The sequence below is a fragment of the Heterodontus francisci genome, chromosome 1 (assembly GCF_036365525.1).
Source record: "Heterodontus francisci isolate sHetFra1 chromosome 1, sHetFra1.hap1, whole genome shotgun sequence".
Classification (NCBI taxonomy): domain Eukaryota; kingdom Metazoa; phylum Chordata; class Chondrichthyes; order Heterodontiformes; family Heterodontidae; genus Heterodontus; species Heterodontus francisci.
The window spans coordinates 209488350-209509172 of NC_090371.1; the positions used below are offsets into that span (position 1 = coordinate 209488350).

The 20823-nt window shown below is 42.9% G+C and overlaps 1 protein-coding gene across 1 annotated transcript in view; it reads right to left on the reverse strand.

Annotated features, from left to right (window-relative positions):
- dclk2a (doublecortin-like kinase 2a) overlaps positions 1–20823 on the reverse strand; it is a 476915-nt gene that overhangs the window by 210432 nt on the left and 245660 nt on the right. The window contains exon 3 of the mRNA XM_068041163.1: positions 3527–3629. Coding sequence (XP_067897264.1) covers positions 3527–3629 — 103 coding nt within the window. The remainder of the gene's footprint in view (positions 1–3526; positions 3630–20823) is intronic.

The following is a 20823-nucleotide window of genomic DNA, read 5'->3' on the forward strand; positions in this document are numbered from 1 at the left end:
TCCTCCTCATGCTCCTGCTCCACAGCTGCTCGTCATACAGCTGGTGGCAAGGGCTGTTCCCTCATGATGGTGAAATGCTCTGCTGCATGTTGACACCCACTTTGTCAAGTACGGAAGGGCTCCTCTGTAGCAGCCCAGGAAGCAGAACTGTTGTTTCAGCACCCCAATGATCTGCTCTATCACATTTTGTGTGGCAGCATAGCTTCCATTCTATGCATGCTGTGCACTTGTGTATGGGTTGTGCATTTGAGTCATCAGCAGTGTGGTCAATGGATAGCTCTTATCGGCCAGTAGCAATCCTCTGCTTTGCTGTGGCGACTTAAATGTAGCTGGCACAACAGACTTCCACAGAATGAGGGCACCATGACTGCTGCCAGGATACCGGGCGTTGACCTGAATGATTCTCTGCTTATGGTCACACACTCAGACTTTGAGAGAGCTGAATCCTTTCTGATCCAGTAAAGGGCCGAACTGACATGCAATGTCCACAGAGCAATATGTGTGTGCAGTCACTGTCACTCTGCACCATGGGGAAGCCTGCAATTCCCAGCAAAGCTGCATGCTCACTCCACCTGCTTGTATCTGGTAAGACAGAATGAAATGTAGTTAGCTCTCACTGAATAAAGTGCTTCAGTGACCTCCCTTATGCAGCAGTGGAGAGCAAACTACGAAATGCTGCAAATATCACCAGCTCCAACTTGGAAGAAGCCAGTCACACAAAATGTCATCATTGCAGTCACCTTCAGAGCCACTGGTGATGCAGTCTTGGCCCTACTTAAATGTTGCATTTGAGGCTGCAGCAGATTTCAGTGAAGATGTCCTTACTGAAGTGCAGATATTGCAAACACAGTTCCTTGCTGAGGTTCTGGTGGGAGAATTGCTCTCTGAACACAGTGGACAGTTATGTTCTCCTGCTGAAAGCCCTTTTCTGTCTCCTCCCTCTTCCATCAACTGGAAGCAACTGGTTTGCGCAGAAGCAAAAAGTCCTTTAGCACCTGCCACAGCACTTCCTGTAGACGTTTTCAACCTGAAACCAATATCGAAATGTAGCAACAGCCAGAAGAAATCAACAAGCAAACTAACCCTGAGTAGTTAATAATCCCTTTAGATAGTTCAGGTGAGCCACCCTTTCTGCTGCTGAAGTCAAATCAGTGTTAAATGCTATTTGACGTCATGATCTTCCTGCAGACTTCTGGCAGACGTTCACTGTGCACACACTAACGCCCTTACCAATGTGGCATCGGGTGTGATTCATCCAACAAGTGTGCGTGTACACCACGGCCACCATTTTGGAGCTTTAACGGCACTCATAGCACCTGGGCGTTAATGAGCCCAATTTCACGCCCTGTTAAGCTGAGCAGTCGGTAGTCAAACTTTTGTTTACATGTAATATCCAGTGCATGTCAAAAATCAAGACACTTATTTTCAAATGAAATAGTTATCAAACAGATCGTTAAAATTTGCAGATTTTTGCAGAGATCATGTAAAACAAAGGCTGTTACAATAAAACAGATTTAAAGAGCCTCAGAGCACAGCAGCTTTGAATTGATTATAAAGGTAGCCAATACAGTCCCACTTTTAACCTGGCCCTTCCAGCAATTTTGCTGGTTTCCTGACCTGTTCTCACCTGCCACCATTTTAACCCCACCGATTCTGATCATGACGAAAACACCTGCCACAGGTGCCTCATCAATATTTAAATACTGGGGTCCGATGACATCATTCAGACTCTGACACAATTTGAACTACCGATTTAACTACAGTGGAGCCTGGTACCAGAATCACCAGTGAAGTCTGACTGTGGTCAGAAGAGGCCTAGCTAAGTTGAATTTTTCGAATTTTAAGCTTTCCCCTAGGGATATAGAGTCATAATGGCATGGAAGGAGGCCATTCGGCCCATCGGGTTCAAGTGGCACTCTCCTCTGCACCCTCTCAAGGATCCTCACATCCTTCCTAAAGTGTGGTGACCAGAACTGGACACAATATTTATTTGGGGCCCGAACCAGAACTTTATAAAGATTTCGTGCTCAATACCTCTATTTATGAAGCCCAAGATCCCATATGCTTTGCTAACTATTCTATGAATGTGTCCTGCTTCCTTCAAAGATCTATGTACATGAACCCCCCCAGGCACCTCTTCCCTGCACACTCTTTAGAACTGTGCCGTTATGTATATATTGCCTCTCCCTATTCCTTCTGCCAAAATCACTTCACACTTCTCGGTATTCAATTCCATCTGCCATTTGTCTGTCCATTCTGCTAACCTATCTACATCCTATCGATGGGTTAGGAGAGGCAGGAATGTCCCTCAAAGGCATCCCCTGCCCAGGGCTTCTCTCCACTTCTCCTGACTGTATCCACCTCCAGACCTCCCTGCTTCCCACTTATCTTATGCCGGAGACCATTCCCATAGGTCCCCGACAGTGGCCTCCGGCTGCCCGAAATGTTGCTCCCACTTGCTGGCCTCCTCACCATTCCCAATGGGTTCAAGAAGGCTTCTGCCTAGCAGGATGCTAATGTGGCCCAGGAGTAAAATGGCCCAGGCTCACTCTTGACAACTTAATTTGGGTTTCCCTCCTGTCTCAGTTATTGCTTGCCATGTGTTAAAATCAGGCTTAGATTTTCACTGAAGTCATTTTAATACTGTTGTTAAACCACTTGTTTGAAATGAGCTAACACATTGGAAAATCTGATGTGCAGTCCATTTCAATCTGACCATCACAGCCATCCATTAATTAATATTTGGATCCCAGTTGAACAGGTTTTTATAAATGCCAGTGGCTAGTTATTCTTATTGTTTAAATGAAAGGACGCTTCTTTTCCCATTCAAGCTTCTCTTCTCTTTTTACCTCAGCGAAATAAGTTGATTCCTTGCTTGGGTAAAGATCCATGGGTGCCAATATTCCCCTGGTACCTCACACAAGTGGGCACTATCCATTTATAAGCCATGATAATATTTCCAAAAGGACATTCAATTCCTGAGGCATCACAGCCAAGCCTATACTTATCTAAAATAACAAATAATAGACTTCCAGCTGGGACACTGGATAAAGGTCAAAGCAAAGAACCCTGGCTGCCTTGCCCCTCTTTATCATGCAGCATAGAGGCAGCACCTCTGCTGCCAACTCAAAGATCAGCTAACCCAGCACAGACAAGGTATTCATCATGGGGCCTGCTTAGACTTCAAACAATTTCAGATAAATGCTATGTACATTTCCTATCTAAATATAAATTGAGCCTATCTGAGAGATGTCAAGAGATTCATTTGAATGCATTATAACAGAAAGACTTTGAAGGTATTTGTGTTAATAAAGGCAATCTGGTTAGAAGACAAGTAACAATTTTGTATAAAACAATTCACATAGGTTAGCAGAACTTCAAATAAAACAACCAATTTCATTACTTTTAAAAAGACAATTAATTACTCCTCAGATGCAGCCAAATGGAAAATCTCCTTGTCTTTTTAGCCCTCCTTTGTGGAGAGATTCAGTCTGAATCACATACAGAATAAGCCACAGAATCTCACCACTACTGTCCAGCAAAAAGTCATCCTGGGCATAGCGATACTTTTCTGGACCACATGCGACAAAGACATCATCGTCCCCAAAAAAATCCTGCAGGCAAATGATCTGAAAGAGAAAATATTAGATAGTAATCATCTGTTGGACAAATTGCATAAATCACAATATCGAAGTGTACTCTAATACTCTATTATTAATAGTAAGTGTTTTAATTGACATATTAGGACAGTGTTAATTTTAAGAGCCAGGTTTGCCTGACACTCTCATTTGACTACTTCAGTTGTGACTTTGGATACTTCTCAGGCAGGAGGACAAGTGCAATTCCAAGGACAAAAAACTTTGCTCATCTCACTTCATCACCAATGAATACTGGGAGCAACAAAGGAGGCCATGGTACCAAGAGTCTCACACCTGATCCTTATTTTTTGTTGCTGTTACAATCACACAGATCTGTATTCAGTAGGTTGCTCTAAATTATAGTCTATGACAACAACTTGCACCAACATGGCATTCTTAATATAGCAAAACTATATACCATCCAAAGAGGCAGCAGAAAAAAGAGAGAAGCGAAGGAGGAGTAATCAAGGGTATAGTTGCAAAGGAATGATTTGAAAAGGCATTGAAGGTGGAGAGATACAGCAAGGTGGAAGAGAATTCCAGACTGCAGAGTCATAATGACAGAAGGCATTGGCACTAATGGTGGGGCAAAGGGAAAGAGATGCACCGTTGTCCAAATTCAGGAGGACAGTGGGAGTGAGCTGGGTCATAGGATAGGAGGGAGGCCATGGAGGGAATTGGAGGCAAGTATCTTGAAACCAATTAGTTAGAAGATGGGGAGTGGAGGTTGACAAGGATTGGTGTGATGGGTAAACAAGACCTTGTATCATGAAGATACTGGAAACAGCTCTAGATAAGTTGGAGTTTGTTGCAGAGAGGCAAGCAGTTGCTGCTAAAGCTGTGCATCCCTAACTGATGTGATACTATATTTAATGGGTTATGATGTGTGTCCATTCTGTCATCATTGGATCATAGCAATGCACTTATATTTTATAATCAGTTTTGCTGCTCATTACACCACTCAAGTGGAGACTTGACCAGGGGGGTGGGGGGACAGACTGGATAAAGCCTGATAACAGTTGTGGGGATCGTGATGCACTATTTATCCACATCTGTTCGTTGTGATGTACGCAGCACACAAACTTCATGCTGCCTGTGCTTAATGATAGTAGTATGCAGTCCAGCACCAAACACGCTGCTGAGTGGCTGCATACCTTGGTACGGGGTCCAAGTTCATGCGAGGTTATCACTATTTAAAGCCAGTCTGCACCTCTTAAAAGTGAGGTGCATGCTGGCTGCAGCAGGTACTGGAAGGGCTGGGGAAGAAACAATGCAAGTGGTGCAACAAGGCACAGAGTGTGTTCCAAAGTTATGCAATGCAGCACTGGAGTCATGTGAAATAGGTGGACAGGAGAAAAGAGGTCCTCTGTGCACAGGGGACCAGGAGGCTCTCCAGACAAGCATTGAGAAAGCAGTGGGAGCAGACAGCCATTCTGGCCAATGCCAGGAGTCTACTCCTAAGGGACTGGGTCCGGAGGGACACGATGTTCAAACCTCTGGATAAGGGCGGGAAAAATGTACCCAATGTCGCCCTCATCCTGATGACCACGTTCATGTGCGGCTGCATCAAGCTGTGCATAGAGCCCCAGTACACAAACACCAAGTGTCACTACGTGCTGAGGTTCTATCTGTCCCTGGTGTTGCGAAGGTTGGGTCTGGTCACTTTGCCGTGGAACGCTCCAACCAGTTGGACCATGCCGTACCACCTATCCTTCGTGGGAAAGTTTCTGCGGGAAAACACCTTTGACCACCAATCCATCAGGCAGTGGTCTGCATGGAATGTCCACAAGGCCCTACGGGAAAAGGCGATGGTAGATCCTGTCGGATGGTTCCCCGAGCAGACTGCCAAAGTCATTTGGCAGAATGCCTCATCACCTTTCAAACAAGCATCAAGACGTAGCTTGGCTGGTGGTTGAGAAGGGCCCTCCCCGTCAGATCCTTCATGCACGCCTGGAGTCTCGCCCCCTCCACACGCTGCCCGTGAGGTGGGTGCAGTGGGGAAGCGACAGTTGCCCACCTCTTTCAGGAATGTGCCTTTGCAAAGCAGGTGCAGAAAAAGATGCAGTGGTTTTTAGTTGCAATGCGTACATTTATTTATAACATTGATTCCTGCTTTTTCTGTGTTGTACAACTTTAATAAACTTTTCTCTTTATGATCATTGCAAGGATTAAAGAAAACAACAAAGCTAAGGAATGGGTATTATGGGAAATGATGGCTAATACAGTTATGGGTCAAGGGATTAACAGTAAATACTGATATGGGAAAGAATTACAGAAAGCAGGAGGATGGAGAACAGAGATTATGGGAACTAAAGATAGGCTGCTTCAAATATAGTTTGAAATTCCACATATTTGTACAACAAATTTTTACACCTAGAATTTCCTACATGGCAAAGTGCCATTCATAGCTGTGCCATCATTGGCACAAGGCAAATACGTTTTTTTAGCTATTTATGCCATAACTTCCACCAACCTCCCACCAGAAGATCGGGAGAGCCCCCACGGAAATTATAGTCACCTGTCTTCTTAAATATATTAATTTTGATATGTGTCAGACTATACATTAATCATGCTTTTCTAATAAACATATTTAGTGATAATTTTTACGAATGCATGTTGAAAAATGCACATAATCTTCATTTTGTTTTGGCGGTGGGGCTCCTGGTTGAAAAGGTGGGGGAAAGCCCACCTCAGCCTTTTCATGCTCCATGCCCTCCCACCCCAGAGCAATCCTCCGGTCTTTTTAAATCTAAGTTTCACGAGCCAGGATCCCCATCCCTTTAAAGATGGAGATTCCGCCTTGAAGAGCTGCCGGCCAGACGGCCAGCAACTCAACAGTATAGGCATCGTTATCAGGCGCGGTCGCCACTGCTGGTACTGCAGAGGCCTTGGGGACACAGGACCAGCGCTGGAACTCTGGACCTCAGGTAAGTGAGGCGGAGTTGCCAGGGCCAGTCTGGCAGGCTCCGTTGAGGAGGGGGTGGTCATGCAGTCCGGGGGTAGGGGGGGGGGGGTTCCAGGGGGTAAAGTGGTTCCCAGCAGGGATCCTCTGTGGGTCCCTGCCCCACCCCCCCAAGCCCACAGGGAGTGCGTCTCGTGTTACAAGGCACCCTCCTTCCCGTAGTGGAGGCACCCCCCTTTCACCCCCCCACCCGCTGGTAAGATCCCAGCAGCGGCAGGAAGAGGCACTTAATTGGCTGTTAATAGGCCACTTAAGGGCCTCAACTGGCCTCTGGGCGGGAAGGCCATTGTCGGTCTATCCCGCCCTTGGTAGGATCACACGGCGACGGGGAGGAGACGGGCCCTCTGCTCCCGCAACCCGATTCGATACTCCGTGACAATCTGTCTCAGGGAGACCCATAAAATCCAGCCCAATGAGTCAGAATTTGCTGAAAAAAGTAAGAGTGTGTGACTGACATACAGCATTATTAGTGTGCAAACCAGCCAGCAGCTTGTGGCGAGGAAGAGAGACCTTGCGAGTTGTGAATCATCACAAGTTGCTTGTGATTTGTGTCGCTCCATCTTTGTGAAAATGGCATCTCGCCCTTAAATTCCCGATGATTTTCATGAAGTTGCTGCGTTCACTCATTAATTGGCCATTAAACTCACCACAGAAAGTTAAGTTTAGTATTTAAGAACATAAGCATCCTTTTAACAATGTGATAATTGTTCATTACTGCCAATCAAACTCTATGGCCCAGAAAGTGTTGAGACCCATTCCTTCAGGTTTTGAATTAATGTTGGAGCTTTTAAAAATGCCAGATTTAATTTTTTAAAAATCACACAGTACCTTTCTGTCTTTTTTTTTTCCTCTCTCTTAATCCAATTCTTTACCCTCCCTCTCTATTTTTCTTTCTGTACCTGATTTGACATTGAACTCACCCACTCTAATTTTCCCTCCACAATCCTTCCTCTGTATATTTCCCAATCCTTAAATCTCATTAAGGAGATATGCTGTTTATCCCATTTTCCATCAAAATCCGAGAGGCCCTGTTGCTCTCGCTGTGCCGTTATCGGCTCACTGTTCCAGCAACAAACCGAGCACGACATTTTTGAATTGAAGATTGCAGGAAAATGTCTACATAACTGATGCCCTGCTCCAGCAAATTCCAGCTCATTAACTTTAAGTGAAACCTCGACCTTTCTATGTTGCAATACATTCTTCAGGGAAGGTGAGGATAGTTTGCTGCAGCAGAATCTTTTACCTCATTCCCTCTAAATTACATTCACAGCACCAGTCTGGCAGGAGCCTGCAGCAACTAATCTCATTTCAATATCATTAACACACAGCTGCAATCTATTCTCTGTTTGAGAGTGGCAGAAGCATACTCCGATTGGTTAATAAAACCCCTGCCTATCATTAAGCCAGAGGCCAATAAACATGCTACACCACCTGGAAATGATTTGCACCAAACAGGAAACCTGCTTCCTTGCAGTTGCAAGTGATAAAATTGACTAATATAACAATTCTGGCTATAATCACCCCTATAAACCAACATTGCAGACCTGAATTTTGCAATAATCGGTTCCAGACTGGAAATGAGATGAGCTTTCATATTGATCCATTAATGGCCTCTGCTGCAGGGAAATATTAGAAACATGGCTGTTCTCTTTTCCTTCCCAGATGGATTGGAGCAGCAGCCCCAGAGGAAACCCAGTGATATTATCCTACCGTGAACACTCTTTAGTGGGGGAGTGGGAGTCCTATCTTTGTAAACAGGGGTTTTATACTAATAACTACAGAAAAAATGACTATTTTTAAATGTAAATCGCATTTGCACAGATGCACGAGCTGGAAATTGGAGTCACTAGGTTGGGGGGGGGGAGGTGGTGGTGTGGGTGGGGGGGCCATTAATATTTGGGTGATAATGTAAAATGGGCGATATCGATTCAGGTGCCTGTTATACATATCTCCCTGATTTTCAATTCTGAATCGATAGCTCCCATTTAACACTATCACTCAAAGTCAAAATGTCCCCCACTGCTTTTAAAACATACCCAATCCTTCTTTACAAGTCATAAACTATCAGTGTTATTGGATCATCTCTGAAGAATCAATCTGAAGTTGAAAAGGAAACTTGCTTCTTAATACCAAGAGAGTTAACGAGAAGCAACAAGGACATGCCAACATGTGTAAACTGCTTAGATGACAAATGCGTGAAAGAGAAAGGTGGGTGTGTTCTCATGTCACCAGTCTAAAAGTGTTTTTTAACGTAATTTGGCAAGGCGGGCAAAGGAGAGAGGAATTTCACTACTTAGGTCCGGGAGTTTCCATTAGGTTGCGTTGTTACTTTTTCAGGTCAATTCGCCCAAAATTAGATAAACTAGCACAAAAGATCATGGAATTTCAAATGCAAATTACGTCCAGCGCAAATCCAGTTTTCTCATTTTTCTGAGCTAGTTTAAAAAACATCGGACTGGAAGCTGACCCCTGACCACAAATTGCTTACGTCACCAAATTGAATTAATCACCATTGTGACTTTTCACTAATTACGTCCATTTGCAGGGCTTTGAGAAGGCTGTTAAAATTAAACTGGTTCTTTTGGGCTCAAGGACATTAATAGGCACATTTTAAAAGCTTCTGAATCTAATTTTTGTTAATATACTAAGAAACAGACTATACCAGTGTCAACTAGAAACTGGCTCTGTATAGTTCTTTTTAAAGTCATTTTCATCCTTTTAAAATTGGGTTACTCACAGGTGGTGGACTAGACACTTCGGATAAAAATGCATATTTTTGGTGATAAACCCATTAATAAAACTGCACCAAGTTACCACTTTTAAATATATCAAGGCTTTTTTTGTAAAGCAAAACATTAAAAAAAATTAAGTTCTAAAACTGCCAATTGCGCTGGTACGTTGTAAATTTCATATATGGCGATATGCCAATATGTTTGAGTGGAAACTAGAGAAAAAATACTTCTCAAAACTAGTGCAATTTTGCATGCAATTTGTGTGTGGATCAGCAATTGCACCCAAACAGGAAACTCTACCCAGCTGATCACAATAGCTGAACTTTTACAATTGGGCAGTGAACAAATTACAGCGTGGTGTTTCACTTTCTGATTCCTGATATTATTGTTGTGACAACCTGTTTTCAGTCTTTTTCCAGCAAAATGCGCAGTGAAATACAAAAGAGTAACAAGGCCTTCATTCACATCTACCAATATTTTAACAGTGACAAATTCTTGGTTTTAGCATTGCTTTACAGAAATATTCAGTTGTCAATGCAGGAGGCCAGGGTTTTCCAAATTGTTGGAGCCATTAATAAATACTCAATACTGGCAGACTGTAGCTGGCATTTAAAGTCAAAACTTCCAATCTATACCAGTAACAAACCACTGAATACCTGTTTGTTCTATAAACATGCAGAGATCAAATTCACTCAATTTTGATATTTTGCAGTGAAATAACCACAGGAAAACACTAATAGAATTGGCTGTGCAGCATCCAAGCTGGGCCCCAATTATGGCCAATTACTGTTACATCAATAACCTGCAACCAATTCTCTTATCACAAAAATTTATTACAGCAAGAGTTGTATTTTTGAATTTACCTGTTCGAAAATGCTGATGTGCATTTACTAAAATGGGAACATAGGAACTGGAGTCGGCCATTCAGCCCCTCAAGCTTATTCTGCCATTCAACAAGATCATGGCTTATCTGTACCTTAATTTCACCTACCCAGCTTATTTCTGTAACCCTTAACAACTTTGCCTAACAAAAATCTATCAATCTCATGATTGTAAACTCATGAAAGTATTTGTTATAAACAAGTTATGCTGTTATCTGTTATTTGAACTGGCTGCAACTGTTTGATGTGAGCTCTTATAATCTCCTTACCCTCAGAAACTTCCAATTTTATCATGTTCAGCAATGAGCTGATAACACTAACCAAAGTGGCAAATTTGAGGAAAGATCAATTATTATCCTGTAATGAACCAGACATCAATCTCAACATATTAACTATGTGTACTAAAACTGCAGCCACCTCCCCCCTTATTTTTGGGACAAAGTATTCTCGGGCTTAGTAAATCAGAGGTCTGGCAAAGAGTACGGAGGACTGTGGATGACTTGAGGAGGACAAAGACAGGATAGCGAAATGGCAGATTTAATGTGGATAAGTGGGAGGAATAAAAACAAGGAATGGGTGTATACATTCCATGGAAAGATAGTGAAGGGTGGTGATGAACAGCAAGACCTCAAAAGTGTGAATGTACTTCACTTGGCATCTGCCTAGTGGCACAACTGAAATGAAGAGCTCACTCTATGGAGGACCACAGACCCTGTAAGCCATGGTGCACTATGTTGTGGCAGTTTTCAGAGTGGCTCTCAAGCAAGGCACGGGTTGTGATTATGACTCTTTTAACAAAAGGTTAGTAAGTGACACAGGACTACAGATCTATTCCTCAGTGCTTGCTGTGCATCAAGACTGCAGGTCAAAACCTGGTCAGAATTTTTTGGCGGGACACAATTTGAAGTTCTAAATTATAGCTTCATAATAGTTTAAGAAAGTTATATCTAAATATGAAATTATCACAGTTTGTATGGAGTATGTTGGCAAAGCTAAAACACAGTTGAGGCCAATTTCATAACTTACAAGACCAAAGTTCAAGCAGTTTGTGAATTTCATCTGAATCATCTAATTTACTTACTTTAATTTAACTATAACTCTATATACCTACAACAACTACTTGCATTGATATAGCACCTATAATATAGAAAAGAATCCCTAAGCACTTGACGGACCCAGAATCAACAAAATTGGACACTGAGCTAAAGAAGACGATATTAGGAGGAATGATCAAAAACTTAGTCAAAGAGGTGGACTTTAATAAAAATCTTAAAGGATGAGGGAGAGGTGGAGAGGCAGAGTGGTTTGGAGAGGGAATAACAACATATATTTATATAGCACCTTTAACATAATAAAGCATCCCAAGGTGCTTCATAAGAGCATTTTAATACAAGATATGACACTGAGCCGCTGAAGGAGATATTAGGTCAGATGACCAAAAGCTTGTGCAAAGAGAAAGATTTTAAAGAGAGTCTTAAAGATGGAAAGTGAGGTAGGGAGGCCGAGAGGTTTAGGGAGGGAATTCCAGGGCTTGAGGCCTAGGCAACTGAAGCACAACCACCACTGCTGGAATAATTAAATTGGGGATGCTCAGAGGCCAGAATTAGATGAGCACAGATATCTCAGAGGGTTGTGGGGTTGGAAGTTATTTCAGAGATAGGGAGGGGCAAGGCCATGGAGGGATTTGAAAACAAGGATGACAATTTTAAAATCAAGACGTTGCTTGAATGGGAGTCAATGTAAGTCAGCGAATACAGGGCTGATATGTAAATGGGATGTGGTGTGAGTTAAGACACAGGCAACAGAGTTTTGGATGACCTCAAGTTTACAGAGAGTAAAATGTGGGAGACCAGCCAGGAGTGCACTGGAATAGTCAAGTCTAGAGGTAACAAAGGCATGAATAAGGGTTTCTAAGCAGATGAGCAGAGATGGGCGGAATCAGGCAATGTTACAGAGGTGGAAATCGACAGTCATAGTGATGGAGTTGATTTGTGGTCAGAAGCTCATCTCGGAACCAAATATGATGCCAAGGTTGTAAACCGACTGGTTTAATCTCAAACTGTTGTCAGGGAGAGGGTAGCTAGAAAACAGAGTTTGGAGCAGGGACTGAAAACAATGGCTTCAGTCTTCCCATTATTTAATTGGAGGAAATTTCTGATCATCCAGTACTGGATGTCACATAAGCAGTCTGATAATTTAGCAGCAGTGGAGGAGTTGAGAGAGGTAGTGGTGAGGTAGAGCTGGGTGTCATCAGCAGACATGTAAAAACTGATGCTGTGCTTTTGGATGATGTCCCTGAAGGCCAGCATTAGATGAGAAATAGGAGGGGCCAAAGATAGATCCTTGGGGACACCAGAGGTAATGGTGTGGGAGGAGGAAGAGAAGCCATTGCAAGTGGCTATGATTAGATGGCTAAGAATGGAACCAGGTGAGAGCAGTCCCACCAAGCTGGACAATACAGAGTATTAGTCCTAGGTATTTGAAGGCACAAACACCAATGGTGATTATTTGGTAGTGATAGGATTTAAACACCATGGATGAGAATTTAAAATCATAGGCACCGGAGAATCGGGGGCCGATTTATTTTATTGAGGTCAGTGGTGTCGGATGAGCAAGGCCATTTATGAGCAGCAGAGTGGTGGACAATCTGAAGTTTATTGAGGGTAGACGATAGGAGGTCGGCATTGGAATAGTTGAGTGTGAAGGAGACAAAGGCATAGATGAAAGTTTCGGCAGCATGTGGGCTGAAGTAGGGAAAAGGTGGCCAATGTTGTGGAGATGGAAGGAGCTGGTCTTTGGTGATCGAGAGAATATGGGGTTGGAGGCTTGGCTGTGGATCAAATAGGCTACTGACCTCATTCTGAGGCTGTTACAGCACTGTTAATGCCAGGAGAAGGCAGTGAAAATTGATTCCATTGTATATAGACACAGTCATATGAACAAATTAAGTTAGTAAACTCATTCGCTGCTTCCTTATGATAATATCCTGCATACCTGACTCTTGACTTGTACCTATTCTTCCTCCAACCTTTATGTTCTTCAGTAGTATAAAGAGATTCACTTTTTAAAAAATTCATTCATGGGATGTGGGTGTCACTGGCTAGGCCAGCATTATTGCCCATTCCTAATTGCCCTTGAGAAGGTGGTGGTGAGCTGCCTTCTTGAACCGCTGCAGTCCATGTGGGGTAGGTACACCCACAGTGCTGTTAGGAAGGGAGTTCCAGGATTTTGACCCAGTGACAGTGAAGGAACGGCGATATAGTTCCAAGTCACGATGGTGTGTGGCTTGGAGGGGAACTTGCAGTTGGTGGTGTTCCCATGCATCTGCTGCCCTTGTCCTTCTAGTTGGTAGAGGTCACGGGTTTGGCAGGTGCTGTCTAAGGAGCCTTGGTGTGATGCTACAGTACATCTTGTAGATGGTACACACTGCTGCCACTGTGCGTCGGTAGTGGAGGGAGTGAATGTTTGTGGATGGTGTGCCAATCAAGCAGGCTGCTTTGTTCTGGATGGTGTTGAGCTTCTTGAGTGTTGTTGGAGCTGCATCCATCCAGGCAAGTGGAGAGTATTCCATCACACTCCTGACTTGTGCCTTGTAGATGGTGGTCAGGCTTTGGGGAGTCAGGAGGTGAGTTACTCACTGCAGGATTCCTAGCCTCTGACCTGCTCTTGTAGCCACGCTATTTATATGGCTACTCCAGTTCAATTTCTTTGAATTTCCAATTCAGAAGGAGGCTCTATGCTTGAAATGTTAAACTACTTTTTAACTGCAGAAAACCTTCTGTATTTTCTGGTTTTACTTGAACAAGATCGTAACTAAATTCAAATGCTGAAAAATACTAATTTTCAGTGGCTTGTCCTGAAACAGACACTGATGCAAGGCAACTTAGTTGGTACAGCAATGAAGCATGGCATGATGGCATGACTCTAGAGTCCAACACTTATAGCAGCAATACTCTGCAGGATCCAGGCAAAGAAACAAAAATTAATAGTTCAGGTATTTAACAGGACTGGGTAATTGAACGTCTTCAAAATGAACAGTTGGTAGAGGCTTCTGAGGTGAAAGCACACCATGCAACATTACTATGCAGGCACGTTAATGCATATGCATAAATTCATAATTTAATGAACCCATTTAAAACAGATCAATGTTTCATTTAAAAGAGCAGACAAAGAAGCTTCATTCTTTGTATGCTACGATTGCACAGTACATTTTTGTTTTATTGATCTCATGTACGTGATAAAACGTCAACAACTGGGTTAATACATTAAAACAGCTTGACACTTAATGGGAGATGATCTTGCAAAATATGATCCAAAAGGAGCTTTCGTGTAAAAGATAGGGAATAAAAGGCTGTAAGTGTGCATTACCTGCGTGAAGCCTCACCTGTCAGCAGCCCTTTATCAAACATTGTGCACACACTGCCATGATTTTCTGACCATTGTGATGGAAAATTATGAGCAGCAAACACCATAATAATATTCACACTGATCTGTGCTACCACCAGGACAGCTTCCTTGCCACCACCACCAACAACTTGTATTTATATAGCACCTTTAATGTAGCATAACATCCCAAGGCACTTTACAGGAGTGATATCAAACAAATGGTGATAGCGTGCCATATAAGGAGATATCAGGCAGGTGACCAAAAGCTTGGTCAAAGAAATAGGTTGTAAGGAGTGTGTTAAAGTAGGAGAGAGGTAGAGAGGCGGAGAAGTATAGGAAGGGAATTCCAGAGCTTAGGGCCCAGGCAACTGAAGGCCACCAACTGTGCAACAATTAATATCAGGGATGGGCAAGAGGCCAGAATTGGAGAAGCGCTGAGATTTCAGAGGGTTCTAGGATTAGATGAGGTTTACAGAGATCGGGAACGGTGAGGCCATGGAGGGATTTTGAAAACAAAGCTGAGGATTTTAAAATCAAGATGTTGTCAAACCGGGAGCCAAAGTAGTTCAGTGAGCACAGGGGCGATGGGTGAATGGGACTTCGTGTGAGTTAGGATATGAGTTTATAGAGGATGGAAGATGGGGCCAGGGGAGCACAGGAATACTCAAGTTTAGGGGTAACAAAAGCATGGATGAGGGTTTCAGCAACAGATGAGCTGAGGCAGAAGTGGAAATGTGCAATGTTACAGAGATGAAAGTAGGTGGTCTTGGTGGTGGAGCGGATATGGGGTTGGAAGCTTAGCTCAGGGTCGAATGGGTTGCCAAGGTTGAGAACGATCTGGATCAGCCTCAGACAGTGATCAGGGAGAGGGCAGGAATTGTAAAGTGACTCCCTAATTTAAACTTTCCCCCACACATATTGTCACAGATATGATGGCAGTTCTGTAGTACTACTATTAAGTATGGATTTATTGAGATGTTTTACATTGTAACTTATTTGGTTTTCCTTTATTCATGTCATCTGCATTGTATACTGCTACTAATTTTACCAAGACAAGATGGGTTGTGTTGGCATCCTTCAATCTACAAAAGATGATGGACACTCAGCAAACAATCCATTTAGGTGGAGTGTCTTCTCTTGGTGCACCTTTGTTGATGGCTGTGAAGACCAATCGTTGAAAGGCAGGTTCTGCCACAAGTGTTGCACGTGAAGCTGCCAAGTGATGCTGTGAGTTGTTGTTTTTAACCTTGGCACCTGTTGCCAAGCTGCTGTAGCAACTGGTCATCGTGGTAGTGCACACCAGTCCACAGGATGTGTCGCCATTTCCCTCTTTCACCAGCTAGTAACTCCCAAGTGCGATAGTCGACTTTTAGGGCCTTCATGTCAAGATGTACTAAAGGATATTAACAGGTGAAGTTCTTTCTTCAGAGCTAGATTAAATATTATATCAGGCGGATCAAATTTAGTTTGTTTCTCCTGCTGCATTGTATTTAATCCTAGCATAAAGCAGGATGAATGAAGCACAAAAGAATAAGAATTCCACCTCAACAAATCTTTCTTCTTTTAAAGGCTACAGTACCATGTGAGTGTATTTCTTTACCACAGGAATGGACTTCCACCTTGTGCACTCACATTTGAATCCTCCTCACAATTATTACTACTTTTAATGGTTTTCCTTGTTCTCAATCACATCAGCACCTCGAGCTTACTGACACAGATACACAGAATGATCTCAATGTGGGATTCCAAGTTAAGCCTGTGTGGGTCTCAATGATATTCAATGGACTTCATCAGCCTGGGGCTCTTGATATGTGGTATAATATTTTTTATGATTTCTGTTCATTTCTGATTTTGCTATGTTTTTGGAACCTTGCAAAGCAAGGTTACAAACTCCACTAAAGTGGCTAGCTCCTGGGGTCGCTTTGCAGGAAGTTTAAATCAGCTGTTTCTCATCAGCATGTGTGAAATCAGTGAGACTTGGGATCAAACTCTGAATGTAGGAAACATGGATATTTGGCAAGAAAGGCCAGGCAATCAAATTCTGAGAGCTTATAGGCACAGATGAGTGCTGGGAGATATACTACACTATATCCATATCTCTTCAATTGACAGAGAATAGTTCTGAAAACCCTCATTAGCACAAAGCCTAGGCTTCTCAGAGATATGAGACCCCTCCCCCAAGACGAACGTTTTAAACATATACAAAATTTGGTATTAGTAATTTATTACATATTTGGCCGGATTTTGCAGTAAAATAACAATAAGGCCAGCAGCACTCAACATTATTGTGTAAATCGGGCAGCAACTTCCAGGGACCACACATGTGCAGTTAAATGAGGACATCAGGAAGCTGCTGTCCGAAATGTCCCAAAATCTGCACCGTGAGACACATTATGTAACGGCGTGAAGTAGTTATGTAATATACATACACTAAACTCACCAAAAAAGGTTAGGACTTGTCCATTCCAGTGTATAAGTCCTCTTACTGGTGCAATAAGTCTTAATTACTGTCAAACAACCTCTCTGGCACTGAAAATTTACTTTAACCAGTATGGAATCTCATTCCTTCAGATTTGAATTACTGTTGGAGATTTTTTTTTAAATTTAAAAATTACTTTTCTTAATTTTCTCTTTCAGTCTAATTTTTTTCTCTCTCTCTAATCCAATCTTTCTCTCACTCTTTATTTTGCTTTCTGTACCTGAATTGAACATTGAATTAAATATTCTAACTTATACTTCCTGGTTCGGACTTTGTGATACTGCAATCTGATTGGTTAAGGAGCCTATATAGGTGGAGCTCAGACATAAAAAAGGGGCAGCCACACTACTAGGAGTGTACAATAGACCCCCAAATAGTGAGAGGGAGGTAGAAGAACAAATAGGTAGGCAAATCTCTGAGTGCAAAAACTATAGGGCAATAATAGTTGGGGATTTCAACTACCCCAATATCAATTGCGATACAAACAGTGTGAAGGGCACCAGAGGGGACAAAATTCTTGAACTGCGTCCAAGAAAACTTTTTCAGCCAGCACGCAACAAGCCAAAAAGAGGGGGCACAATTCTAGAATTAGTCTTCGGTAATGAAGCTGGGCAACTGGATGAAGTAACTGTTTGTGACCATTTTGGAGATAGTGACCATAATACAGTAGGTTTTAGCATAATCATGGTAAAGAACAAAAATAAGACAGGAGTAAAAGTTATAAATTGGGGGAAGGCAAATTTTAACAAACTGAGAGGTGACCTGGTGAAAATGGACTGGATACAGCTACTTGACGGAAAATCAGTGGCAAACCAGTGGGAGGCATTCAAAAGTGCGATACTACAGATACAGTGTAGGCATGTCCCTACAAAGATAAAGGGTGGTACTGCCAAATCCAGAGCCCCCTGGAAATGTAGAAGCTCACAGGGTAAGTTAAAGGAGAAAAAGAAAGCTGATGATGATCACAAAAATCTTAATACTTTAGAAAGCCTAGAGGAGTATAGAAAGTGCAGGGCGAAATAAAAAAGGAAATTAGAAAAACAAAGAGAGGACATGAAAAGTTATTGGCAGGTAAAATCAAGGAAAACCCGAAGATGTTTTATCAGTACATTAAAGAGCAAGAGGATAACTAAGGAAAGGGTAAGGCCTATCAGAGATGTACAAGGGAACTTATACGTGGATGAAGAAGATGTAGGCAGGGTTCCTAATGAGTTTTTTGTCTCTGTCTTCACAAAGGAGAGGGTTGCTGCAGACATTGTAGTTAAAGAGGAAGAAGGTGAAATATTAGATACGATAAGCATAATGAGAGAGGAAATCCTAGAAGGTCTGACATCCTTGAAAGTGGTAAAATCGCCAGGGCTGGATGGATTGCATCCCAGGCTGTTAAAGGAAGCCAGGGAGGAAATAGCGGATGCTCAGAGAATCATCTTCAAATCCTCACTAGGTACGGGAAAGGTACCGGAGGATTGGAGGTCTGCAAATGTTGTACCATTGCTTAAAAAGGGTGTGAAAGATAGGCCAAATAATTATAGGCCGGTCAGTCTGACTTTGGTGTTGAGCAAATTGTTAGAATCTATTCTGAGGGACAGAATAAACTGCCATTTAGAAAGGGATGGATTAATCAGGGATAGTCAGCATGGATTTGTTAAAGGGAGGTCATGTCTTACTTATTTAGAGATACAGCACTGAAACAGGCCCTTCAGCCCACCGAGTCTGTGCCGACCACCAACCACCCATTTATATTAACCCTACAATAAACCCATATTCCCTACCACCTACCTACACTAGGGCCAATTTACCTATCACCTGCAAGTCTTTGGCTGTGGGAGGAAACCAGAGCACCCGGCGAAAACCCACGCAGTCACAGGGAGAACTTGTAAACTCCGCACAGGCAGTACCCAGAATTGAACCCGGATCCCTGGAGCTGCGAGGCTGCAGTGCTAACCACTGCGCCGCCCTGAAACAAAGTCTAACTTAATTAAGTTTTTTGAAGAAGTAACAAGAAAGATTGATGAGGGTAGTGCAGTGGATGTGGTCTACATGGATGTTAGTAAGGCCTTTGACATGGCAGACTGGTCAGTAAAATGAAAACCAATGGGATACAGGGGAATGTGGTAGGTTGGATCCAGAATTGGCTCAGGGACAGGAAACAAAGGATGTTTTTGTGAATGGAAAGCTATTTCCAGTAGCGTTCCACAGGGTTCAGTTTTGGGTCCCCTGCTGTTTGTAGTATATATTAATGATTTGGACTTAAATGTGGGAGGCATGATTTGGAAATTTGCTGTTGACACAAAAATTGGCCGTGTAGTTGATAGTGAAGAGGATAGCTGTAGACTCCAGAAAGATATCAATGGTTTGGTTGAGTGGCCAGAAAAGTGGCAAATGGAATTCAATCCAGAGCAGTGTGAAGTAATGCATTTGGGGAGGCAAATAAAGTGAGGGAATACACAATAAATGGGAGGATAGTGAGAGGTAGAAGAAGTGAGAGACCTTGAAGTGCATGTCCACAGGTCCCTGAAGGTGGCAGGACAGGTAGACAGAGTGGTGAAGAAGACACATGGAATGCTTTCCTTTATTGGCCGAGATATAGAATACAAAAGCAGGGATGTAATGCTGGAACTGTATAAAATGCTGGTTAGGCCACATTTGGAGTATTGCGTACAGTTCTGGTCACCACATTACAGAAAGGACATAATTGCTCTGGAGAGAGTACAGAGGAGATTTACAAGAATGTTGTCAGGGCTCAAAAGTAGCAGCTATGAGGAAAGATTGGATAGGCTAGGGTTGTTTTCCTTAGAACAGAGGAGGCTGAGGGGTGACTTAATTGAGGTGTACAAAATTATGAGGGGCCTAGATAGAGTAGACAGGAAGGACCTGTTTCCCCTAGTGGAGGGGTCAATTACCAGGGGGCACAGATTTAAAGTGAATGAAAGAAGAATTAGAGGGCACATGAGGAAAAGCTTTTTTACCCAGAGGGTGCTGGGTGTCTGGAATTCACTGCCAGGAATGGTGATGGAGGCAGAAACCCCCAATTCTTTTAAAAGGTACCTGGACATGCTCCTGAAGTGCTATAACTGGCAAGTCTATGGACCAGGTGCTGGAAAGTGGGATTAGATTGGGTGGCTAGTTTTTTCGGCCAGCACGGACATAATGGGCTGAATGGCCTCCTTTTGTGCCCTAATTTTTCTATGGTTCTATGGCTCTTTGGAGATACACCATTGCTTGCCCTGTTCACACAGGTCCTAGCTCCCCTGTAGAGGGTGCTGCAATTTTTGGCTCCAACTTACAGTAAGTTTCAGTGCAAAACCCCATAGGACGTCTGTGGGAAAGTGCAAGTGTAACGAATGCCTGGCAACATTCTTTCATTGCTGGGAGCAAAATCAAGCTGACTAAAATTGCCAATGGATCACAACATTCCATTCTAAAATACATTAAAAAATCCTATGTCCGACTTAATCAATGGGAAAACCCATTTTAAAAGTATCATTGTTTAGCGGCAGTACCTGTTGCACCTGTAGGTGGCCCTATAGTATGGGTTATCAATGCCATGTGACATTAGCTCCTACAGTGCGGGTACCTGGGGCTACACTACGCATCTCTGGGGGCAGAACAGTGGAGAATTTTTCTAATGATGGATTCTGCTCTCTTGTTTGTTTTCTTCCATTTCACTTTAACTCGTTGCGATTTGCATTAAATAGGAACTACAGACTGTCAGTCATCGGCATTGATAGCAGTAGGGGCAGTT